The following is a 27377-nucleotide window of genomic DNA, read 5'->3' as shown; positions in this document are numbered from 1 at the left end:
TGTCACCGTTTCCACCCAGGTTCCAAACATGGTTTGTCATCCGTGTTCTGGGCCTTCGGGGGAAGAACTCGATTCTCCTCTTTAAAGTCCTCAACAGTCCTCTCTAAGGTTACAGTTCTACTACGTAGAGATTGTACCTCTTCAGCGCTGATCACTGAAACACAATATCAACGACCTTGTGTTTACTGATGATGCTGCCCTTCTTATGGAGTCATTAGAGGTCCTGGTTGCAGCCCTTGAATCACTTTATAAGAGTAGTGGGTCATATCAGGATGTACTTTGGGGGATTGGCATTGCTCATGGTGTTATGGACTCAACCAGAGTATATGCATTGTAGTTATTTATGCAGGAGGACTAAGATTCGAATCTTCAAGTCATTTGTGCTCCCTGTTGTTGTTGTTGTTGTTGTCGTTCCCTAGACTGTCTGTCCGAGCAGTCCCGTCTCCCCAAGGAAGGCCACAGCCGAAACTGGGTTTTCCCACAAATCCTTTATAGAGTGTATGTTGTGTTGTTTGCGTGCATGATTGTGTATAATGCAGTCTTCCATTATGTGTTGTATGGTATGGGGTGAAGTGTTACATCCTGGGCAGCTGTTCACAACATGGTCGTCCAGCCTCTTCTGGTAGCTTAGAAGTGCTGGGTGGTGACCGCATCGCAGTCTGGCCAAGTGGACTCTGTCCTTTCGTGGGAGAGAGGATTCAGAAGGGTGGATATCAGGGGGTCTGGTATGCAGCAGTGTGTTGTCTTTCAGTGTGTTAATGGAGCGGTGAGTGATATGATTATGAATATGTTTCCGGAGGCTGGTATTTGGTGGTTGTGGAGGAAGAGAAGAGAGTATCTGTGCGTAATAAAGGTCTTTGGGTGTAGTTTTAATGTTTCTTGGTGTGTGTGGGTGTTCTGCTATGTAGTGTAGCGGGTGTGATGTGTTTGTGGTGGCTGCAGCAAGTGTTTGTGTGCCTCTCATGTCGAGGTGGTCCTTGACTTTGAGGACTTTTGTTTCGTGGTGTAAATGGTCTGTAGGTGTTGTATTTGTGCTCCCTGTTTTGCTGTATGGTTGAGACATGGGCATTGAATAATTAAGAAGATGTCTTTGGTACTAAGTGCCTTTGGAGAATCATGGGGTATCGCTGGAATGACTTCATATCAGACCAAACACTGAGCTGTGCAACTCAGTCTAGACCAGGTATCATCATAATTCATGAACGTCAACTTGGGCATATGGGCACGTTTTCTTGGTGTTGGTCATACTCAGAGGGTTGTCTCTACAAGAGACAACCCCGATGGAGTAGACGAAGGGAACTCCCACAGAACTCATGGGGGCATGCTGATCAATCATGTCAAGAGTTCTTTGAAGTGGGATGGGTGACTGCATGGGTATGGTATATTTGTAGTCTTGTGGCATACTGAAATCGTTATGTAAATTGTAGGTGTGATCTCATCATGCCAATCTAAGATGGAAAAGGTAGTTGATATGACCGCAATAACAACAGAGATATAACGCTGCTAAGGGTTCTTGCTGATTTCTTTGATCATATAATTCTAACGCAAATAAGAGATTATCTAGCAGAGAGCCAGTGATCTAAACAGTTTGGTTTCATGCTCAAGAAATTTATAACTTTGTGTCCCCATGTCCCTGTTATCTTAACAATTATCGTTATCATTCATATATATATAAGATGCCAATAATGGTCGCCATGGCAGAAGGTCCAGGGTGACAGAGTAATAATATCTACATTTTTTCTTGCATAAAGAACATTACCTGATGCAACACACATAGGTGCTCTTACACTTCTCCCCTCTTCTCTCCATTAGGTCCACAATACTGACCAATACTGGCATTGGCTGAAAAATGTTATGTTGGTGGAACTACGGGCCCAGAATTGGTATAACAATAAACCACCTTACGGATTGAGAGGTTTTCTTGATGACCGTGCCAACAGGCTTTTGGGCTACGGCATTCTACGACAAGTACGAATCAAGAGGAACAATTGCCGGTAGGTCGGTCCCTGACTTTTGTCAGACATGGACAAACTGCATTTTGTACACATCTATGGTGTATTTTGTACACAGTTGAATAGATTTTATAATTCTTCATTCAGATTTCATAAAATAAGAGTTGGAGTAAAGGTAAAAAGAAAATAGTTTGTATATATCACCAACAGGTAGTTAACCTCTTCTTTTGTGAGGATTTAATTACAAGACATTTGATCTGGAAAGATAGATCATGTTTAGAAAAAATTGTAAGGCAGATATATGAGAAGTTTTTGGGAAAAGGTAAGGATATAAATATTTGGCTCTCATGGATTTAGAAAAGGTTTGTGATAATGTCAACAGAAAAATATTGTGGGAAGTGCTGTAGTTACTGTATATGGGATAAAGGAAAAGTAGTTCAGATGTACGAGAAAAAATTTGACGCAGCCCGAAGGGATTTGTCCCCATCTTCTCTTTTTCTGCAAGAGGGGATGGAGAGGGGGGTCGCCGAATTTATGAAGCGGCCTTGCTGTGGATGTGCTGTGTCTTGCAACACTGCTTCTGACCCAGGGCAGTGGACAGGATGCAGGGATGACCCGTCATCCAGGAGGTGCCAAGATAAGAGGGAGGGTGGAGGGGAGTGGAATATATAGGAAATAGAATGTGTGGGAGTGGTCTCTATGCCTTTTTCTTTTTAGTTACCCCCTTTGGTTACCCCCCGTGTAAGGGGGAAAAAAGCCTTTGGTATATGTATGTATGTAGTTCAGGATAATCAAGAGTTTCTACATAAGCAGTAGAACTTATGTTAGGATCGAAAATGATGAGAGTAGTGGTTTGAGGTGAAGGTGGAGCTACTCCAGGGTTGTGTAATGTCACTATGGTTGTTCAATATGTACATGGATGGGGTGGTGTGGGAGGTAAATGTGAGGGTGATGAAGAGAGATTTGGAGATGATTTGTAAGAGTGGGCAGAAATGGGAAATGAACAAGCTGTTATTTGTTGATGACACTGACTGAGTCAGAGGAGGGTCTAAGACAACTAGCGAAGAGCCTGCGAGGGTATGTGCTTGGAGAAAGCTGAAAGTAAATGTGGGTAAAACCAAGGTAATGAAATGTACAAGGGGAGAGGGGGACAGTGTCTTGGAAGTAAATTTTAAAGGAGAGAGACTAAAGGAATGGGGGGATGGTGGTGGAGGTAAATAATAGAGTAAGGGAAGCAAATAAGTGTCTGGAGGAATAAAAAAATGTCAAAAGAAATAGGAATCCGGGAATGAAGGCAAAGCAATGCCTGTATGAAAAGGCGATTGTGCGTACAACACTGTATGGGGCCGAGACTCGGAATTTAAGGGAGGTAGAAAGGAGAAGTTCAATGTGAATGACATGGAATGTTTATTATGCATGGTGGGGTTACTTGGATGGATAATGCGAGAAATTAGGTGAAGAGGAGTAGCAGTTGAAAGAGTGTTGATAGGTAGGGTTAATCAATGAATATGAGGATGGTTTGGGCACATAGGAAGAATGAGTGAAGATTTTTTTGTGAAAGTAGTGTGGAAGGCAGAGGTGGTTGGGATGAACTTGAGGGGAAGAATAGGATGGATGATTGGGGTGAAGGAGGCCTTGTATATAAGGAGAATTTCTGTAAATCAGTGAAGGGAAAAGGCAAGAGATAAGTGCAATTGCAAAATGATTTTGAATTAATGAAAATTTTATGTGACTGAATTGGGATTTTCTTCTTATGTTGGTATGCATTCTCAAGTCAATAAGGGTTTGTTATATGATAAAATGGTGGGGGTAAACCAGCTTCTGTAGTGGCCGGGTAGCAGGGGTGAGCTTTCATTTAGAAGGAGTTAAGATAAAAGGGACAACAAATTGGTACTGGATGGTATATGTATGTATGAAAGAACTCTTGTGTCACAAAGAATCTTTTGTATTCTGTTGTGTACAATCTTGGAATGTTTGCCGAGACTAATGGTCAGAATCAAATCTTAAAGCTGGGGGCTGCCTCTTTTGGCTTTCTGCTGCTATTTCTCCAGCATTCTAGCCTCAGTGCCATATGTAACACAATGCTCGGAAATCGCAGTTGTGTGATATGGAATAAAGTTCACAATATTGTCAACCAAATTGTATTTGCATATCAGTCGTATATGATGATATAGTTTAACATCACAAACTCCCCCTTTTCGGAAGGCTAGGATGATGCCCCTCACAGAGGACTTTGTAGCCTGGAATTTAATGAACTATGCCCTTGGTTCAACTTTGCCGGTGGCAGGGCTCAAACCATCTTCCCCTTGACCTTCGCCGCAAATAACGATGCCTTAACCTCTTCAGTATGGGCCAAAATCTCGCGGGCAGCATTAGCTGCTAGACGTACGATATATCGTAATAATACTCGCATCATAAAATATAGTCACCGCTTATATCGATCGTTCTTTCTTTCACCCGTGAATTTTGATAACCATAGAAAATGTGATGAAGACAGTTTAGAGAGTATGTCATTACGCAGGGGCAACTACAATAAATATAATCAAGACGCCGATATGGCAGCCATGCGTATCCACTTGCTCCTCATGCCGCCTACGTATGCGGTACCGTATGGAAGGGGTTAATCCACTCAGCCAGTGAGCTTCAGTCATACTTAAATGAAAAATTACTCTATAATTGTTTAAGTTACAGTGTGATCGGTATATTGGGTCAAGTTTTAATGATGTTCATAAAATATTTGTTTACATGCAATATTTGTATACTTTGGTAATTAGATTTAATTAAGCTTTGCAGATGATGCAAGAGGAATATTATCTAGATAATTTTATCAATGAAATGATAAGTCCTTTGATAAAATAAGAATGTAAATTGAAATTCAGTCAACTTCAAATGATTATTGGGTGGAATAGCATCAGTATTTGTTAGTATGTCTTCAAGGAGAAATTCATAAATAATCAGAATGATCTTCAATTTCTACCCATAAGACAGTCCAAGTTTATGTCTTAAACTTCTTATAATGCAAACTAATGCATTTTTGTTGCAGAATCCTACAATATTATCTACAGTGTAATTTTGACCAGTGAGACAGAAATAGAGACGTAGGGAAATGGAGACATGACAGAAACCAATAAAAGATTTTCCTGTAATAGTAATGCATTATATCCAAGTAAAGAATGAGTTAACTCTCACTGTGCCATAAAGAAAAGTTTCTCAATCCTTGATACACTCTTCAACCTTATACTAATATATATTAGATATTACTGTTATAACTACATTTGCCTCCTGTAGACTTCTGAATTTCAGATCTCTAGTTCTGAACATTGTGCGAAGTTGTGTTGTGCTTCTGCAGTTAATACTCACCCTTTACCATTGATCGGATAAAATTCCATTTTCAATTCTGCTCACCCATTTCAAGGGAAGCGCTTGAGTGGTTGATCTAGTGCAGTGGTTCCCAAACTATCTTACCTGACGCCCCTTTTTTGCTTGCAGTAGACCCACATGCCCCTACCTCCCTCTTTTGTTCATGTGAAATGATTTTTGCATTTATTTCTTAGCATTGTTCAGGAAAACAGATTTCTGTTTGTATGAAATTTTAATAATGAAGGCCACTCAAACAAATACAAGGGACATTTTTCTAAGTAACTAAAAACGAAACATTTGGTTCAAAGGGAGCAAAAAAAAAAAGTTTGAACATTAGCAAATTGTGGTTGGTATCGGTGACATGTCCAAAACGTGTAAGGAGAACTAGCTTAATAGAAAACGGGTTGGAGTGACTGCTATAATTATACTTTGCATGTATGTAATGACAGATATTTGTTCTTTGAATGATTTTATTATTCTAATTAAACAAATATTTTTTTAGCAGATGACTTCACGCCCCCCCTTGTATCCTCCTCACGCCTCCCTAGGGGAGTGCGCCCCCTAGTTTAAACCTCCACCACCTTGATGCCCATTCCTCTTACACCTCGCGATTGATCTGACCATATCATTCTGTCCTATGACAGGGTGCCAGATACAATGAAGACATTTGGAAGTGACTATTCAGGAGAACGTGGAATGGACCTTGAAGACCACTGCTCCTTTGTTAAAATAAGAATGTAAATTGAAATTCAATCAACTTCAAATGATTGTGTGCAATAGCATCAGTATTTGTTAGAATGTCTTTAAGGAGAAATTCATAAATAATCAGAATGATATTCAATTTCTACCCATAAGACAGTCCAAGTTTACATCTAAAACTTCTTACACTGCAAACTAATGCATTTTTGTTGCAAAATCCTACAATATTATCCAGTGTAATTTTCATCTCTAGTTCTGAACATCATTCCTCCCCTTACACCTCCACCACCTTGACACCCATTCCTCTTACACCTCATGATTGATCCGACCATATCATTCCATCCTACGACAGGGTGCCAGATACAATGAAGACGTTTGCAAGTGATTGTTCGGGAGAACGTGGAATGGACCTTGAAGACCACCGCTCCTTCTGCGCTTTCTGGCTAGACAAACCTTTGTTTCCCAACGCTTGTGATATAGACGAATTCAAGTAGGTCTTTTGATCTCACTGGAGATCTTTGACTCTTTGTCTATTTATAACCATCCTATAAGTTACATTGACTGCAAGTTCTATACTGTGAACACCTTAAAGACTTTAGGGACATCCTTATGGACCAGAGTCATGTAGCCTTATTTAATTATTAGAGATGAATTTCCAATCATAGAAAGATCCTGATCATTTTTAATTTCTACTCGGTATTTTTCCTACAACCCTCCTTTAATATCCCCTTTACCATCTCCATGATTTCTCTTCAGTGTAATTGCGTCCCCAAGGACAGGAGTGCTGAGTGTCAACGATGAAATACAAAATGTTAATAATCACTCCTGATAACCTAGAGACTCCTGTTCTTTATATTAGTGATTAGTATTAGTTATCAAAATGAATCAGAAATAATTAGTAATAATAATAATAATATTTGTATCTCTTCATCACTTTTTTCTTTCTTTTCACTTTCTGTGCCATCCTCATCTTCCTGTCCTCGTTTCTATTCCTCTCATTATAGAATGACTATTCTTTTCCTCTTTTCTTCTCTTTGTGTTTGTCTCTTTGTCTCTCTTCTGAGAATCCTTCATAGTGAATAACTCTTCACACTCTTCTTGTATATCAGCTTTAGATGCAATTGTTAAATTCCTATGCAGCTGCCCTCCCTCTCCCATATTGACGCACTTACAGGTTCAAAACCGCTGAAGAGTTGCAGGCCTTTCCCATGTCCGGTAAGCTGGGCGTTTACAGCGGCGGAGGTTTCGTCATCGCCCTCAAGGGCCGAACTGATGAGATCCTAGATCGTCTGGAACTACTCCATCAACTTAACTGGATTGATAAGCAGACACGGGCTGTTATGCTGGAGTTTGCTGTATACAACGCAAATGTGAGTTAGTAAACTTCAGGAAACGAGTCTGGTTTTGTATGGCTGGAACAGGGAAAGAAACAAAATTTGCAATCATTCTATTTGGAGTCATGATATATATACCTCAAAAGAATTTCAAGCATTAGGGTTAGATTTTGTATATTTAAGGCCATATATTTTTATGCATGAGGTATGAAATGTCTTCTAGCTATGATTAATGAATATCAAAATTAGGCAAAGTTAGAACATAATAACAAAGGAGACTGGAAGAGACCATAAAGATTACATTAGGCAGTTCCATGTCCATCACCACCCATCATCTTTATCCATAAAGTTATCTAGCCTTCTCTCAAAACAACCAGTAGTTTCAGTGCTCACTACATGGTTACTAAGTCTATTCCATTCATTCACCACTCTATCGGCAAACCAGTTCTTGCCTTTTCCTTCTTAAATCTAAATTTGTCCAATTATTTATCACTGTGAGTCCTGCCCTGCTGTCTTAATATGATGACCTTGTCTGCATTACACTTGTCAAAACCTTGATTCACTTGAACACATTTTTAGATAATCCATCACTCTGCATATTTTCAGGCATTAAAGTGCCTAAACCCATCTTTGAAAGGTAACTTTCTGACCCAAAGTATCATTTTGGTCGTTCTTCTCTGTACTAATTCTATAGAATTGAGACCAAAGGTGTTCTGCATAGACAAGTATGAGTAAAACTAACGCCAGATAGATTTTGATAACCACCTTTGCACTTTTATTTGTAACCATCCTAATAATGTAAAAGGAAGCTCGCTGGTTGAGCAGGTTAGGGCATCCGTTACTTGCGGCGAAGGTCGAGGTGAGGGGGTTTGAATCCTGCCACCGGTGAAGTTGAACCAAGGGCATGGTTCATTAAATTCCACACTACAAAGCCCTCTGTGAGGGGCACCATCCTAGCCTCCCGATAGGGGGGGAGTGTGTGACATTAAACCATATCATCATCATCATCCTAACAATGAAACCTAATGCTCTGTTAGCTCTATTTCTGGTGTTAATGCTCTGTTTCCTGGATTTAAGGTTAGGACTCACTAGCACTCCCAAGTCTCACTCAAATTCAGTTTTCCCTAAAAGAGTGTTATCTAAGCTATATCTGCTTTCTGGGTTGTGTGAAGCTACGTTTAATGCACTGCACTTTGAGATACTGAAGTCCATTTTCCATTTCACCGACTGTGTGAACAATTTGTTAAGATTTTCTTGCAGTATTCCCACGTCTTCTCCTGACCTAATTTAGGCACATTTTCATTATACTCTATGTATATCTCTACAGGTTAGAAAATAGTAACATGACTCTTTCCATCAGTCAGTCTTAAGATGTAGCTTTTTTCATTAATGCATATGAAAACATTGTTCATCATATAGAAAAACCACCTCGCTTGATGAAAACTTTAACTATAGTCAATATTCGTTGATCAGAGAAAGGAAGGTATTTCCTTCTGTCAGGTTCTTCATGAAATAACATGGAGTGATTCACCCCAGCCTACTGATGGAGGTATTTATCTAATCATATACACTTAATTGTAATATATAGGACAAAAGTGAAAATAATAATAGAATAAAGAAAAAAATGCATTTGTGGGGTCCCATTTCTGTTTAGATTTGTTTATGTTGTCCTTCTGCATTGTTTTATCTTCTAATTCGATGTTACAAATTAATACATATGCATAGGAATCTATTTTCTTATATCCTTTGACTATTATATCTTTTTGAGTTTCTTACTGCACCATCATGATATTCTTTTGTTCCTCATTGATAAATTTTTATTAGCCCAGTCTAAACCTTTTATTATTCTGAAGAGAATGATTATGTTACTTTTCTTCTCCATTTTTCAGTGTTGGCATTCTCAACTAGCTTTTCTTCCATCAGCCAGGCTAGAGGCCATTTCTGTTATTACTCTTTGAATTCTCTCCATTTTCCTATTATTCCTCCTGTGCGAAAACCACACTCATACTGCGTATTCCATTTTGAGTAGGATAGATTTTTTATAACATGGTGATCATGTTAATCTGGTTTTTGAGTAATTAGTTATTCATAACCAATAATACTAGTTTCCTTTCCTCCTATGTTTTGTAACTACTTTAGCTCCCACTTTATAAATAATGGCAGTCTCTTCAGTTTCCACTTTTTTTTTCTTTTAACTCTGTATATATATATATATATATAATTTTTTTTTTTTTTTTTTTTTTTTTTTTTTCTAGCACTTCCAGAAGCAATATATAATTGTCTCCATTGCCGTCAGTCTGGTCTTGTCTGATATTGGTGAAATTATGAAACTTGGTCTAATGAAAATTTCTTAGAGTTTACACAAGATGAACTGAGTTTATGGCATGATACATGAACAACAAAATAATTCTTAATTATAATACATTTCACTGAATGATTCATTGAAGCTGCTTTGCAGGTCAACCTATTCGGGACTGCAACTGTGATGGCAGAGTTCCACCCAGGAGGTGGCTTGCGACCATATTGGCGCTTCGACGCCACCCGTATGCTTAAGGGAAATGGAGGTAACTTTCCGTTAAGAGTTTCTGTTATTGTGTTATAGAAGCCTCAAAGAATTCTCTGTTGCCACCACATCCTCAAAATTTTTTTGTAAAATAAAATAACATATTGTTGAAATGTCGACACATCAGATATTCCTGAAATTATTTATCATAGGAATACTAACTAATGCCAGAAATTTTTAGCCTATTTATTTCATGCACATTTAGGACGTTTGCTGATATTCTGTAAGAGTTGTAATTCATTATCATTCCTGGCAAAACCCGGAAGCACCCGCACACAAATAAAACAACAATGAATTTTCCTAAACTTTTAAGTGATATACCATTTCCGGAATTGCATTTCCTAGACTGGTGATCATAATTTATGGACTGTAAAGGAAGAGGGGAACAGAAAAAAGATAGGATGAATGGTCAATTTTTGGTGTGCATGTATGTATATATATATATATATATACTTATATATATATATACACATATATATATACACATATATATATATATACACACACATATATATATATATATATATATACACATATATATATATACACACACATATATATATATATACTTATGTATATATATACATATATATATATACTTATATATATACATGAATATACATACAGATGAGCCCAGGAACACTGGATTAAAGGGAGAAACTACTGGTCTGTTAAAACCATATGTCCGTAGGTTCTCTGTGTTAAGCGTGACATATATAAATAAATGGTTTTACAAATTACCGACAGCTGCCACCAACTCCAATGATATTCATTGTTTCTAGTTAATACAGGCATAAATTAACATACATATACCAAGGCTTTTTCCCCTTTACAAGGGAGGTAGCCAAAAAGAAAAAGGCATAAAATCATTCCCATCCATTCCATCCCTGAATACACTCCACACCCCTCCACCCTCCCTCTTCCCTCTTATCTTAGCACCTCCTGGATGATGGGTCATCCCTGCACCTTGTCCATTGCCCTGGGTCAGAAGCAGTGTCGCAAGACACAGCACATCCACAGCAAGGCCGCTTCATTAAATCGGCGACCCCCCCCCCCTCTCCATCCCCCATGCATAAAAGGAGAAGACGGGGAGAAATCCCTTCGGGCTGCGTCAAATTTTGCTCACACATACTACCTCACCCCCCATCCCCCCACCCATTTCACCTCATGCATCACAACATCATCCATATACAACCATTCTCCATTCACCCGTCTTCTGTCCTCTCCCGTCCTTCCTCAACAGACATTCCCCTCTTTCCCAAAGCCCCCTTCACCCCATCCATCCACCTCATCCTAGGATGTCCCCTCATGTTCACTCCCTCCACATCTGCCTTCCACACCTCTTTTACTAGTCTTTCTTCACTCATTCTTTCCATGTGTCCAAACCATCCTAATACTCTTTCATCAACCCTATCTCCCAACTCCCTTTCCACCCCCGTTCTCCTCCTCACCTCCTCATTTCTCACTCTATCTAGCCTAGTAACCCCCATCATACTTCTCAGACACCTCATCTCAAACACATTCAAACTCCTTCTCTCTTCCTCTCTTATGTTCCATGTTTCTGCCCCATACATTGCTGTTGGCACAATCACTCCTTCATACAGTCTCCTCTTAGCATCCATTCCCAAATATCTATTCTTGATTACACTCTTCAATCCACCAAGGCATTTACTCACTTCTCTCAATCTACATTCTACCTCCACCTTCACTCCACCCTTTCCTGCCACATTTGCACCCAAGTATCTAAAACTATCCACTTCCTCCAGTCGCTCTCCCTTAATGCTGCTTGTCGGTCATTTTGAGTTACTTGTCAGTCGACTGGTAAGCATTGGCAGTTTGAGACATTGCTTGCCAGAGAAAAAATATTTCTTTACTTATGTCTACATATAAGATGTAGGAGAAATAATTTCACCACAAAAAAGACAAGCATTATGGTAATATGCTAGTCGGCTATTTTGAGTTACTTGTTGGTCCAGACGGTCTTGACGGTACCACTTGGTGTCAGGACGGTTCTGGACAGGGTCCGAGGGAGTTCTGGATGATACCAGACTGTAAAGATGAACCAACAGAAGTCTGAGGATTGACCTATTTTGGATGTTGAGTAGTAGGAGTAGGAATAGGGCTAAATACATCGTCTTATATAAATATATTTTAATCTTGCCAAAAAAAAATCTGAGCTGTGAGGCAGTTCTGTTACTACAGTTAACTCACATCATGTTTTCTTTTCTCTCTTCTTCTTTTTTATATATATATATATATATATACCATATTTGATCATATCTACAAGTTTGAAAGCATGTGGCCATGTCAATATCGATATATTAATTAAGATTTCCAATGTCCCCTGCATATGTTAATTTCACCGACAACACAGCTACTAGGTGGTTCATCTCCTCTTGAAGCTTGCGTCGAGTTGATTATCTCAATGTGGAAGCAGTCAAATTCTTTAAGATTTACAGATACGATAAATTATGGCACAAATAATGTATTTATGCCAATATTAACTAAAATGATTGTCATCATCGGAGTTGTCGCCAGTTGTCAGTAATGAGTAAGACTGCAAACACATAATCATAAAATCATGCCATTAATCTTGGCACAGAATTAATATGATATTGTTATTATTTAAAAGAATGTTCAGTAATATAGCTCTAAGTGCATATATGAGTGTGTGGGACAGAATAAAACAAATGAAGCATCGAAAGCCTTCCGTGTTGCCCATATCCATGGAAGTTTTTATATTCTGGTCGAATTCTTTATTCTCCAGAACTTGTCCGTAGTTACCGAAATCTGTTGCTTCAGTGTCTGTAGTTTCCAGGTTGTGTGTGTGTGTGTGTATATATATATATACAGTATATAATATATATACATACATATATATAACATACACGTGTATATATATGTATGTATATATATATGCAGGAAAAACACTGGGAGCGTGTGTTCTTGTAAATGCAAGGTTGACCACGAAAAAAAACTATTGAAACAGAGCACTTTCGTGTATTCACATCTTCAGTGCAAATAATACATGTATTATTTGCACTGAAGATGTGAATACATGAAAGCGCTCTGCTTTAATAGTTTTTCTTTATGGTCAACCTTGCGTATATATATATATATACTGTATATATATATATATATATATATATATATACATATATACATATATATATATATATATATATATATATATATATGTATTTACCTAGTGGTATTTTGCAGGAGAAGAGTTATGCTTGTAGTGACCCGCAGTTATATCTTTCCACAACCAGTTCTTTCTTAAAATCATGTATAGTTTTAGCATTCACTGTTTTCTCTCAGTTTATTCCATGTATCTATTACTCTGTGTGGAAAGCTGTTCTTTTTCAGATCTCTTCTGTAACTGTCCTTCTTAGGTTTCTTCTCGTGTCTTCTTGTGTTTCTTCTGTCCCATTTAAGTAATCATCCCTATCAAGGATTTCCATCCCTTTCATAATTCTATTGATGGTTATCAAATCGCCTCTTTCTCTTCTTTGCTTCAGAGTTAGTAAGTTAAGTTTGTCCAATCTTTGTTCGTATGGGTAGTGGGTCAGGGGTTGGAGATGGTTAAGGAAAATGGAGAAAAGTGGGAGAGAAGCCAGCTGTTGTTTGCGGACAACACTGCTCTTGTAGCAGGATCAGAGGAGGGGTTGAGGAAATTAGTGACAGAGTTTGGGAGAGTGTGTGAAAGAAGGAGTTGAAGATAAATGTGGGTAAAAGTAAGGTGATGAGATGTACAAGGGGGGAGAGAGGCAGCAGGCTGGAAGTAAGTATTAAAGGAAAGAGACTGGAGGAGGTGGATAGTTTTAGATACTTGGGTACGAATGTGGTAGGACAGGGAGGAGTGGGGGTGGAGGTAGATTGTAGATTGAGAGAAGCGAGTATGCCTTGGGGGATTAAAAAGTGTAATGAAAAATCGACATTTGGGAATGGATGCTAAGAGGAGATAATATGAAAGAGTAATTGTGCTGACAGCACTGTACAGGACAGAAACATGGGATATGAGAGAGGAAGAGAAAAGGAGTGTGAATGTGTTTGAGATGAAATGCCTGAGAAGTATGATAGGGGTTACTTGGCTAGATAGAGTGAGAAATGAGGAGGTGAGGAGGAGAACAGGGGTGGAAAGGGAGCTGGGAGATACAGTTGATAAAAGAGTATTGGGATAGTTTGGACACAGAAAGAATGAGTGAAGAAAGATTAGTAAAAGAGGTGTGGAAGGCAGAGGTGGAAGGAGTGAACATGAGGAGTCATCCTATGATGAGATGGATGGATGGGGTAAAAAGGGCATTGGGAAAGAGAGGAATGTCTGTTGAGGAAGGATGAGAGAGGACAGAAGACAGAGGTGAATGGAGAAGGGTTGTGTATGGATGATGCTGTGATGCATGAGGGGGAGTTGGAGGGATGGGGTGTGAGGGAGTATGTATGAGAAATAAATTGACACAGCCTGAAGAGATTTCTCCCCGTCTTCTCCTTTTCTGCATGAGGGGACGGAGAGGGGGGGGTCGCCAAATTTATGAAGCAGCCTTGCTGTGGATGTGCTGTCTTGCAACACTGCTTCTGACCCAGGGCAGTGGACAGGATGCAGGGATGACCCACCATCCAGGAGGTGCCAAGATAAGAGGGAGGGTGGAGGGGAGTGGAATATATAGGAAATGGGAGTGGGTGGGAGTGGTTTCTATGCCTTTTTCTTTTTTGGCTACCCCCCTGTGTAGGGAGAAAAAGCCTTTGGTATATGTATGTATTTTCAAACATATAGATAGCACAATAATCAACAGTAACATGTCATAAGCCATATGCCGTAGAATGACTGCTAAGTTTACCAAATGCACAATTGTAGTTACTTGAAATTTCTTAATATACTGTATCAATAACATCAGTGTAATCATCCCATGTATAAAGGAAATAAAAACTCTATAAACTCGTACCGTTTCAACCGTGCTCTTGGTATTTGGATGCCAGGCTTTGTCACCAAATGGTGCTAATTTTCTTGTCAACCTACTTTGTTTTATATTTAGCATGAGGTGCCATTGTTTGTTTATTATTACTTATTGACAAAAGAAAACTCTCGACATTTCATGACCAGCGTGTGGCATTTGAAAGTCAAATACTTAGATACATACGTACATACATATATATATACGTACATATATATATACCAAGGCTTTTTCCCCCTTACAAGGGAGGTAGCCAAAAAGAAAAAGGCATAAAATCATTCCCACCCATTCCATCCCTAAATACACTCCACTCCCCTCCACCCTCCCTCCTATCTTAGCATCTCCTGGATGACGGGTCATCCCTGCACCTTGTCCACTGCCCTGGGTCAGAGGCAGTGTCACAAGTCACAGCACATCCACAGCAAGGCCACTTCATTAAATCGGTGAACCCCCTCTCCATCCTCCCCCCCCCCCCCATGCAGAAAAGGAGAAGACGGGGAGAAATCCCTTCGGGCTGACCATCTAAAGAATCATGAAAGGCACAGAGATACTTGATAGAGAGGACTTACTAAACTGGGACAAGAGAAACACAAGAGGACATGGAAAGAATATAAAAAAACATAGCTATAGAAGAGAACTGAAGAAAAACAGTTTTCCACATAGAGTATTGGACACTTGGAACAAACTGAATAATGAAATAGTATGCGCAAAAACCATTCATGAGTTTAAAAGCAAACTAGACACTGCGAGATACAAAGGCGGGACACCACGAGCATAGCTCCCCATCCCGCAAAATACAACTAGGTAAATACACATACTTCCTCATCCCCATCCCCCCATCCATTCCACCTCATGCATCACAACATCATCCATATACAACCATTCTCCATTCACCCCTGTCATCTGTCCTCTCCCATCCTTCCTCAACAGACATTCCCCTCTTCCCCAAAGCCCCCTTCACCCCATCCATCCATCTCATCCTAGAACGTCCTCTCATTTTCACTCCCTCCACATCTGCCTTCCATACCTCTTTTACTAGTCTTTCTTCACTCATTCTTTCCATGTGTCCAAACCATCGTAATACTCTTTCATCAACCCTATCTCCCAACTCCCTTTCCATCCCTATTCTCCTCCTCACCTCCTCATTTCTCACTCTATCTAGCCTAGTAACCCCTATCATACTTCTCAGACACCTCATCTCAAACACATTCAAACTCCTTCTCTCTTCCTCTCTTATGTTCCATGTTTCTGCCCCATACAGTGCTGTTGGTACAATCACTCCTTCATACAGTCTCCTCTTAGCATACATTCCCAAATGTCTATTTCTCATTACACTTTTTAATCCACCAAGGCATTTACTCCCTTCTCTCAATCTACAAGATATTAAGAGTACAGTCTATTGAGTGTTCCAGTAAGTCGTTGTGGTATTAGCATCTTCAAAAACTATATATATGATATATTTTGTAATAATTTGTTAAAGTATGATAGATTAGTTATTCTCAAAATCAGTTTGAAAACCAATGCATTTGCTTAAATATGTCATTGTTTTTGGGATATGTTGTTGTTACTAAATATGAATCTTTACTATTCTTGCTAGATAACCATATTACAATCATTAGTTAATACACCATTGTTTTCAGCTGATAAAAAAAAAAAAAAAAAAAAATCCAATAAGCTGAGGAGACAAAGCCCCAGAATATTCTGAATACTTTGACACATTAATTTGCCATGTTTAAACCATAAATTCAGGTCCTCTTTTTTCTAATGTTAATGAACTCAAACTTGTTCCACTGACGATTTAGCTCAACTTATTAAATAAAGTAATTTATCACATCTTTAGATTTTATTTAAGATACCTTTGACTACCACATGCCACTTCCGTATGCCTCCGACTTCTCAAATTATTGCATTTTGGTTTCCGTAGCTTTGGACACTTTCGTATTCATCAATGAGTTGGCCTTCACGGTAATAACAGTGCTCTTCACAATGCGAGAGATCTGGCGATGTTACAAGCAAGGCCTTTGGAAATACATAAGTTCCTACTGGAATATGGCCGAGATTGCCATCCTTTTGATTTCCTACAGTTCTATAGCACTCTATATCCTTAGGTAAGTTTTTTCTAGTGCAGTATCACTAGGTTTAACATTTTTGAATGACATACTGTGGCAGTTTATAACACAACTTTTCCTTAGATGAAACCTACCCCCAGGCACCTCCTAGGACGGTAATGTAGATTCTGACTTTCTTGCAGGTACCTGGAGCTCCGTGAGGTACTGAAAAGGTTTGAAATCACCCGAGGTAATGGCTACGTACGACTCGAAAAAGCTGCTATCTTTGACCTCGGCTATCAGTACTGCATCGCCTTCATCGTCTTCTTCTCCTTCCTCAAAGTCATCAAACTTCTGCAATTCAACAAACGAATGGATATCCTCGGATTCACACTTGGGAGGTGCTGGCATGACCTGCGGATATTTTTCATTTCCTTTGGAGTATTTTTCTTCAGTTTTGCTGTTGTGTTCTACCGTATGTTCATGCTGCAGCTAGAGGAGTTTTCAGACATTGTCGCCTCCATGCAGATGGCCTTCTCTATGATGCTGGGCAAGTTTAATTTTGATGCAATGGCGGAGGCTAATGCTTGGTCCCCAATAATTTTCTTCGTCTTTTCCGTCAGCATCAGCATGATCCTCATCAATATCATGCTCACCATTATAATAATGGCATTCACACTTGTCAAAGAAGACTTGGCAAAAAGGGCAAATAAGTATGAAATCCTCGATTTCGTGGTCAAGAAATCTAAGACTTATGCCAAGATTGAGAAAGAGAAGGCCTTACCTAAAGTCTCACTGCCAGTTTACGAGTTCCAGAGGACTCCAGAACAACTGTTATCAGATAAGGCAGGGGAATTAGTCGAATCTCTGAACCGACTACTGGAAGACGACGAGAAAATTGATACAAGTGAGAAGTTACCAGAGGCTCCTCGCCGTAAGAAACCTATAATCTCCAGCGACTGAGATCCTAGCTAACTTAAGTTTTGATGTAGCTACCAAGCAATCACGAAATTTTAATGTGGCTACTAAACAGTCATGGGTAATCTTTGAAATCTGTGATATAACTACAAAGCAGTTATGGAACATCTTTGATGAAATGTTCTTGTTTTCTCATAGTTCACTCTGTTAATTTATTTTTCATCTCTGTGGTATTATTTGTATGAACATGGCAGGAGACAAATGCAGTACTATGGCAAATATCTCTTCATTACTAGATGCTTTGAGCACACAACTATCCTCACCTTGTTCAAAGATATAATAGAATTTTCAGGAAATAAGAAACGCCCTCTCAGTGCATTCTCTTCTTTTTCAACCATTATTCATGATTCAACCATAATTTTTGTGATCTCATTCAATACATTAGATTATTTAGTGACTCAGGAACGATTGAGACAGCAATACAATTTTTAACCCCTTCCATACGGTGCCGCACACGTAGGCGTCATGGACTTAGATCTCGGTGGCAGCAGCCAATGCCAGCCGTACGACGTGTCGTAATAATACTCGCATCATAAAATATAGTCACCGCTTATATCGATCGTTCTCTCTTCACCCGTGAATTTTGATAACCATAGAAAATGCGATTACAAAAGAATTAGAAAGAATGTCATTATGGAGGGGCGACTACAATAAATATAATCAAGACGCCGATATGGCAGCCTCGCGAATACACTCGCTCCCCATGACGCCTACGTGTGCGGCACCGTATGGAAGGGGTTAAAGTAAGTCATATATTCTACATTAGGGTTACATTGTTGCCAGTATCACTTCTGAGCCCAGAGTAGGGTTGCTTTCTTAGAGCTTGCATGACTTCTCTATAAAGGTGGCACTAAAAAATATGTTTCTATATTACAGCACTTCAATCACTTTAACACCTTCACTGAGGTAGTGCCTGATTTTATTCAGCTTATGGGGCAGACTCGGGATGAAATTGGATTTCGACCAATAAAGACAAAATATTCGTAAGGCAGCACTCAAATGAATGAATATACAGAGGAAATCACTGCCGGTGTGTCCCCATAACGGCAATCCAGACAGAACCAGTGATAGGGTATACAGGTAAAAAAAACAAAAAAGGCACAGGTAGAATAGGATAGTTCACTGTTTCTCCTATCTTTTAACAGGAGTAGGGTTGGAATTTTCACTAATTAAATTGATTAGTGAATGAGTTTTTTAGACTTGGTTAGTATGATATCTAGTAGGAATAATTCAATTGAGATTCTTTATACATGAAATAATAATTAAAAGCACTTATAAATGCATAGTATGTTTTTCTGCATTCTGGGGGATTCAGCTCGCTCTAGTAAGGCTAGAGCCAGCCATTTTAAAATTTCCGTCCCCTGTAGTCATCACCGCTCTTTCAAAGATATCTTGAAAATTCCCTATAGTAAAACCAATAGTTCTTCTACTAAGTTGTTTCCTTATGAACATCTCACTATTGCCAATCACTATCCCAACACTGTGTGTAAGCAAATTGTGAACATTCAACAAAAACTGAAGGAAACAGTCACCCAGCGTTTATTGTTTGCCCTGCCAAGATTGTGATTTGGTGTACTTAGGTCAAACTGGGAGAGACTTGAACACTAGATTGGCAGAACATAAAAGATCAATTAGGTATGGGCAGGAAAATTCAGCTGTGTTTCTTCATGCTAAAAATAAGAATCATTCTTTCTACTGGGGTAAGGCCAGATTAGTGTTCAAGTCCCACTGTGGTTTCAGAAGGAAAATGGTTGAATCAGCTTTGATTGAGGAATGCCCCAACAATAATATTTCTAAAGGGCAGTGGACTCCTGACATTATTTCCTGAGCTGTGGTTAATAAGCTTGTCCAAAGGTTACAACTCCCCTCCACCTCACCCTCTCCCGACACTCCATCTTACCCTGCATCTGAGCAGGGTAAGATGGAGTGGCGGGAATCTCCCTCTATTTTCTTTGTATCTGTAGCTTATAAGTCCCAATTGTCTACTGTCTTATGTACTCTCCTGAAGAGAGCTACAGTTGGTAGCCAAAATATAGAATCTTCTTTTATTTGAAGTTTATTTTCTCCGACTGTGGGTTTCTTGTATGATACCCCCCAAGGGCCCAGTACTTTGATGTAGTTGGGGGGCTTGCGTGAAGCAATGAAGGATCAAGCAGTGGCAGCGGGGTAGTCTTTCACCCTGGTAGGTTTGACCATGCTGCTAAGGTTGACCCAGAGCTCCCAGACAAAATCTGTTGGCCACCTTTTCACCCTCAGCCTAATATTCCATTTCTCCCTCCTTCCACTTCTAGTTTGTGCTGGCACTAACTGGATAGGTAATAGATAGGCAACCCCTCACTCTTCCCCTTGGTGAACTCTCCTATCCCTCTTCTCCATATTGCCTACCCAGCTCTACACTCCAGTCTTTCTTTTGTACTTACTGGGAAGGTTCTGGCAACCTGGTGCCTTCCAAGCTGCATGCTTGAACCCAGTCAAGTGGAGATCTATACCATGAGGTCCCTGCTCCCTGTGAGGGCCGAAAGCCCCCCAACTAGGGAATACATGTTTGTGAGGAAGGTACCTGGCTGCTGACTTCCTTTCCCCCCTTTCCAGTACACATGCAGGATGACTATGCCCACTCTATTCTTTATGGGACAAAACTCCAGAGGACAAATCGGGTTGTCAAAGTCTACAGCTCAATTCTGAGGTTCTGCATGTGTAAATGACCATATTCTGGAACTTTCTGGTCCTATGGGGAACTTTCCTTCACCTCCCAAGGCATTGGGAGGCCATAGTATCTCTCTTCCATGCATTTCACTTAACTAACTTTCAAATATGGCCACAACCAATGCTGAAAACGATAACTCTGCAGCAAGTAACAAACTGGCACCTATAGCTCCAGACCCTCCTGATCCTCCTGACAAACCTGGACCTAACCTGAACTCCTCTTTCGGCACAACCAAAGATAAAGAAAAAGGCAAATCTCAGAATAAATCTATCAAGCCCCAGACGGGAAAGTCAACAAACATTAAAAATCTGAGAGTTCTTCACATTGAAGATATTCCTCTTCAATGTAACTATGAGATTATCTCAAATACCCTAGATGACTTTGGTAATATCTCAGAAATTCTGAGATTATCTCAAATACCCTAGATGACTTTGGTAATATCTCAGAAATTTGAATGAACTTCCTTGAAAATAAACAAAAATGGGAAGCTTGGGTTAATTTTGGTAAATATGAGGATGCACTCAAAGCCAGCTGTAACATAGGCAGCCTAAAAATATGTGAATCTGATTTACAAGGAGCTTTAACAGACAGAGTTCCAAGTAATCTAGACATATATGTACCATCTGAATGGGCTCCAGCTATTGATCAGCAACTAGAAGTTGATTACTCAAGGACTCCCAATCCTCCTATGTGGTTGATTGCTACAGCAAAGGAAGAAAAGTGGCAAATGAAATTTAACACAAGTAAATGCAAGGTAATGCACATAGGTAAAAATAACAGTAAGTACGATTACAAGTTATTTGGAAATTCGTTAACAAAAGTACATACATACATATACCAAGGCTTTTTTTCCCCTTACCAGGGGGGTAGCCAAAAAGGACAAGGCACAAAAACATTCCCACCCATTTCATCCCCGAAAACACTCCACACCCCTCCACCCTCCCTTCCATCTTAGCACCTCCTAGATGACGGGTCATCCCTGCACCCTGTCCACTGCCCTGGGTCAGAAGCAGTGACGCAGGACACAGCACATCCACAGCAAGGCCGCTTCATTAAATCGGCGACCCCCCCCTCTCCGTCCCCCCATATACAGGAGAGGACGGGGAGAAATCCCTTCGGGCTGCGTCAAAATTTTTGCTCACACACACTACCTCACCCCCATTCCCCCATCCAATCCACCTCATGCATCACAACATTTTCCATACACAACCATTCTCCATTCACCCCTGTCTTCTGTCCTCTCCCGTCCTTCCTCAACAGACATTCCCCTCTTCCCCAAAGCCCCCTTCACCCCATTCATCCATCTCATCCTAGGACGTCCCCTCATGTTCACTCCCTCCACATCTGCCTTCCATACCTCCTTTACTAGTCTTTCTTCACTCATTCTTTCCATGTGTCCAAACCATCCTAATACTCTTTCATCCACCCTATCTCCCAGCTCCCTTTCCACCCCTGTTCTCCTCCTCACCTCCTCATTTCTCACTCTATCTAGCCTAGTAACCCCCATCATACTTCTCAGACACTTCATCTCAAACACATTCAAGTTCCATCTCTCTTCCTCTCTCATGTTCCATGTTTCTGCTCCATACAGTTCTGTTGGCACAATCACTCTTTCATACAGTCTTCTCTTAGCATCCATTCCCAGATTTCTATTCCTCATTACACTTTTTAAACCACCAAGGCATTTACTCGCTTCTCTCAATCTACATTCTACCTCCACCTTCACTCCACCCCGTTCCTGCCACATTTGCACCCAAATATCTAAAACTATCCACTTCCTCCAGTTGCTCTCCCTTGATGCTCACTTCCAGTCTACTGCCACTTTCACCCCTTGTACATCTCATCACCTTACTTTTACCCACATTTATTTTCAGCTTTCTTCTACCACACACTCTCCCAAACTCTGTCACCAGCTTCCTCAATCCCTCCTCCGATCCTGCCACAAGCGCAGTGTCGTCCGCAAACAACAGCTGGCTCACCTCCCACTTTTCTCCATTTTCTTTAACCATCTCCAATCCCTGACCCACTACCCTTGCATTCACCTCTCGCACAACCCCATCCATGTATAAGTTGAACAGCCAGGGTGACATAACGCATCACTGACGAAGTCCACCTTTACCTCAAACCACTCACTCTCTTCATTTCTAATCCTGACACAAGCTCTACTACTCTCATAAAAACTCTTGACAGCTCCCAGAAGCTTTCCTCCTATCCCGTATATCTGTATAACCTCCCACAGTGCCTTTCTGTCTACCCTGTTGTAAGCCTTTTCCAGATCCACAAAGGCCCAGAAAACATCCTTCCCCTTACCTATAGCTTTCTCACATATCTGTCTTACCACAAAAATCTGATCTACACAACCTCTACCTGTCCTAAACCCACACTGTTCCTCACCAATTACTCCCTCTGTTCCTCTCCTAATCCTCTCAATCAAGATCCTCCCATAAGCCTTCCCAACTACACTTAACAAGCTAATCCCTCTGAAACTACTACATTCACACTTGTCCCCCTTTCCCTTGTAAAGTGGAACTATACACGCACTCCTCCAGTCCTCTGGCACTCTATCTCTCCAGCAAACATTAAATAACCTTACCAACCAGTCCACCGTCACTATACCTCCTTTTTTAAGACATTCTGCATGGCATCCATCCAGACCAGGTGCCTTACCTGCTTTCATCATCTTAACTGCTGCCTTCACTTCATCCTTCCTTATTTCTCCTCCATTCTCCTCACTCATCACGGTCATTTTCTTAGCATTTCCCACTGCAGCAATCTTTCCCTCCCTATCCTCCTTCACATTTAGCAACTCCCTAAAATATTCTGCCCATCTTCCCCTTACTGCCTTCTCCTCCATTATCATCTCTCCATCTGCACCTTTTACCTTTTCTTCTCTACTTGATTCGCCTCCTCTTCCTCTCTTAATTTCTTTCCAAAACATCTTTTTATTACTTTCAAAATTTTCTGTCATACTCTTACCCCATTTTACATCTGCTCTCCTCTTTACCTCCTTTACTTTTTTCTTTACTTCTCTTTTCTTTTCCCTGTACTTCTCATATGACTCCCTCGTCCTACTTTGTAACCAATCTGTGAAAGCTCGCTTCTTCTCTTCTACAACCTTCTTCATTTCCTCATCCCACCATTCACTACCCTTCCTTCTATTTCCTCCTGACCTTCTTGTTCCACACACCATCCTTGCACACTTTGTGACTCCCTCCTTGAACCATCCCCATTCCTCCTCCACACCTACCTACACTATCCTTCACTCCCTCCCACTCCTCCTTCAGCTTCCTCTTGTACTCCTTCTCCTTTTCCTCTTCGTTTAGAGAGTTCACTCCAAGCACCTCCCTACCTTTTGTCCCTTTCCTCTTCCTCCATCTGTCCTCCACTCTCAACTTACCTTCCACCAGAAAATGATCTGATATTCCCCCACCCTCTCCCCTTAGCACATGTACATCCCTAACTCTTCCTATCATAATCCTATTTACCACTACATAGTCCATTAAAGCTCTATCTACCACCTTTCCCTCCACCACCCTCTCCCATGTGTACTTATGCTTGACTTTCTTCCGAAACACTGTATTTGCTATCATCAACTCTCTTTCTAGACACATTTCCACCATCAACTCTCCACTACAATTCTTTCCTGGAACACCACATTTCCCAACCACTCCATCAATTGGCTCCTTTCCTACCCTAGCATTAAGGTCTCCCAGTACTATTACATTTACACTTCTCCCTAAACCCTCTATGCACTCATTTAATTCTATCCAAAAGGCCTCCGTTTCTTCTACATTCTTCTCACTGCCAGGCCCATATGCACTTACAAAAACCCACATCTCCTTTCCCAGTTTCACCTTCATCCACATTATCCTTGAGGAAACCTCCTTCCACTCCACTACACGTTTACCTATCTCTTCACTTACTAGTATAGCCACCCCTTCCCTCCCTCGCCCTCTCTTCACTCCTGATAACCTCCCACTTACACTCCCAAACTTACAATCGCCCTTCCCTTTCAGCTTAGTTTCACTCAAAGCCAACACATCCATCTTTCTTCTCACAAACATACTACCTATCTCTTCCCTTTTACTCTCATCTGTACCACATCCACGCACATTAAAAGACCCAAACCTTAGGGTGCTGGACCGAGGCCCTCCAGCCCCTCTTATGCCTCTGCCTATTTTTCTAGGAATGTGCCTTGTAGGGCTACAAGGAGAGGGATGCCTAGTCCCAATCCCCGTCCCTTTTTTCTCGCCTCTTACGATCCAAGTGGAAATACTTGGTGGCAGTATTCTTTTCCCCCACCACAGGGAATTCCCCCACCATAGAAAAATAAAATACTCAGAGAAATGGTACAGTATAGCAACAAGGGTTGGGGGACAGCATAACGGAGGGACAGTCGTAGTATAAAGTATCATCATTTTTCTATGAACAGAGTTTTCCTCTATCATAGACAAAATGATGTGTGGCTCTGGTCCATAGGGGCGCCCCATATAGACCCTAAAGTATCGACTGCATGCTACTTTGCCACAGTAACAAGCAGCCAATACCCCAGACGGGGTATAGTGGATAGTGAAAAAGATCTCTGCGTAATTATCAGTAACGACCTCAAATCATCCAAGCAGTGTATTTCAGACTCTGAGAAAGCAAATAAGATTCTAGGACTCATTGTGCGATCTTTTGATTTCAAAAGTCCATCACTCATTAACAAGCTATATAAATCATTAGTTCATCCACATTTGGGATATGCTGTTTCCGTATGGTCACCGAATCTCATTAAAGACATTGACAGATTGGAAAAAGTACAACGGCGAGCCACAAAACTGATTCCAAATATCAAAAATAAATCATACAAAAATCAACTAAAATATATAAATCTGTTTTCCCTAAAAAAGCGTAGACTCAGAGGTGACTTGATACAGGTCTTTAAGATTTTAAAGGGAATTGACATCAAAAGTGACCAAATTTTCACATTGAATGAGAATCAGACAAGAAACAATGGTCTCAAGCTGTCCAGAAATAGATTCAATTTGGAAGTGGGTAGAAACAACTTTGCCAACCGTGTAGATAATGAATGGAATAAACTTCCTGCACAGGTAGTGCAATGTAGTTCAGTTCGAAGCTTTAAGAATCATTTAGATAAACACCTAAGCAAGATGCTGTAATGATTATAATTTATCTTATATTATTTGTTTTTGTTTTGTTATCATTTGTCTGTCTGATTTTCATTTATTATTAGTTATATGTCCATTATTATTTACTATTTACCTGTTTGTTTATTATTTAACTATACAGGGATGACCCGTCATCTAGGAGGTGCTAAGATGGGAGGGAGGGTGGAGGGGTGTGGAGTGTTTTCAGGGATGAAATGGGTGGGAATGTTTTTGTGCCTTGTCCTTTTTGGCTACCCCCCTGGTAAGGGGGGAAAAAGCCTTGGTATATGTATGTATGTACCTATGCATATATTTATGTATTTTATTTGTTATTTACATTATAGTTTTTATTTACTATTTTATTATGATTTTTTTCGCATCTGACCTAGATATGGACCAAAAGGTCTCCTCTCGGCATGCTCCGCCTTTGTAATCCTTTGTAATCCTTTGAAAATTATAATTATTACAAATTTAGCAGATACCTCCAAAAGAAAGCATCTGGCATTAAAAGTGGAGACATTTCCCGCTTTGGAAAATTCACTATGCTAGTACATGCAAAATCCAAAACGCAAGCCCAGATGATGCTTCTGATGCAGATTAAAGATAATGAAATGCTTAAGGAGATCAAGCCTCATTTAAACTTTAGTTATGGAAGAGTAGTCATCCTTGACAAAGATCTGTATGACTTGACAGAAACTGTAATCCTGAACATGAGCCCCTCCACAGTATGGGAAGTAAAAAAGGCATCTAACACTGGTATGATAATTTTGACATTCATCAACTCTGATATACCTTCCCACGTAACATTTGAGAATGAACGGGTGAGAGTAAGACCCTTCCACCAAAGACCAATGCAATGTTTCAATTCTTTTAAGTATGGCCACTCATCAAAATATGTAAAAATGTTAAACTCTGTATTAACTGTTCTAATCTTCATCACGATACATGTTCCAGAACTGCCAAATGTGTAAACTGCCAGCTAGAACATAAATCTAACAATAAGAGCTGTGAAATATTAAAATTTGAGCTGGCAGTAATTGATAAAGCAAATGCTGAATACATAAGTATTGGGTACGCCAAAAGACAAATGGGACATTTTAAGAGCTATGCGATAACTCTAAATCCACTACCACAAGGGGATCGGTGGTTGCACCTCCTCTAGCAGGTGTATCAACCCCTGTGGTATTGGCCCAGCCACCTGGGTCAAGTGCTCATCCTGTTGAGGCTAGAGCACAACCCTCCAAGGAGGACAAGAATGCCCCAAAGAAGAATGGCTCTTCAATTAATGATGAGAGACCTTCATCCCCCACACCTTCATCCTTGCCTTCCCCATCTCAGGCATCATCATTACCTGATCTCGGGGAGATCAGTCAGAATCAAAAACTATCTCAAGCATTAGACATGGAAGTCAATAATACTTGTACATCAGATAACCGTAAACGTGAGAGACCTCCATCACTTTCTCCTAAACTAAAAAATGCCAAAATATGCACCTCAAATAGATATGAATTCCTTTCCTCATGGAATTCTGATATAGTAACCAACTCTGAATGAAAAAATTAAAAAAACAGGTACCACCAAAACTTATAAAGGCTGAGATTGATGAGGAACATCTCCATCCATCAAAGAAACAT

The 27377-nt window shown here is 40.2% G+C and overlaps 1 protein-coding gene across 1 annotated transcript in view; it reads left to right on the top strand.

Moving 5' to 3' along the window:
• Positions 1–18313, top strand: part of LOC143030916 (polycystin-1-like protein 2) — a 292044-nt gene extending 273731 nt beyond the window's left edge. Inside the window, exons 25-30 of the mRNA XM_076194168.1 lie at positions 1813–1994; positions 6364–6501; positions 7186–7381; positions 9804–9909; positions 16785–16968; positions 17112–18313. Of these exons, the coding sequence (XP_076050283.1) occupies positions 1813–1994; positions 6364–6501; positions 7186–7381; positions 9804–9909; positions 16785–16968; positions 17112–17871 (1566 nt within the window). The 3' untranslated portion in view covers positions 17872–18313. The remainder of the gene's footprint in view (positions 1–1812; positions 1995–6363; positions 6502–7185; positions 7382–9803; positions 9910–16784; positions 16969–17111) is intronic.
• The last annotated feature ends 9064 nt before the right edge of the window (positions 18314–27377 follow it).

The sequence above is a fragment of the Oratosquilla oratoria genome, chromosome 12 (genome assembly GCF_046742065.1).
Source record: "Oratosquilla oratoria isolate Oo_2021 chromosome 12, ASM4674206v1, whole genome shotgun sequence".
NCBI classification, from domain to species: domain Eukaryota; kingdom Metazoa; phylum Arthropoda; class Malacostraca; order Stomatopoda; family Squillidae; genus Oratosquilla; species Oratosquilla oratoria.
Note: the sequence above shows the minus strand (reverse complement) of the source record. Positions and strands in the feature narration are given on the sequence as shown.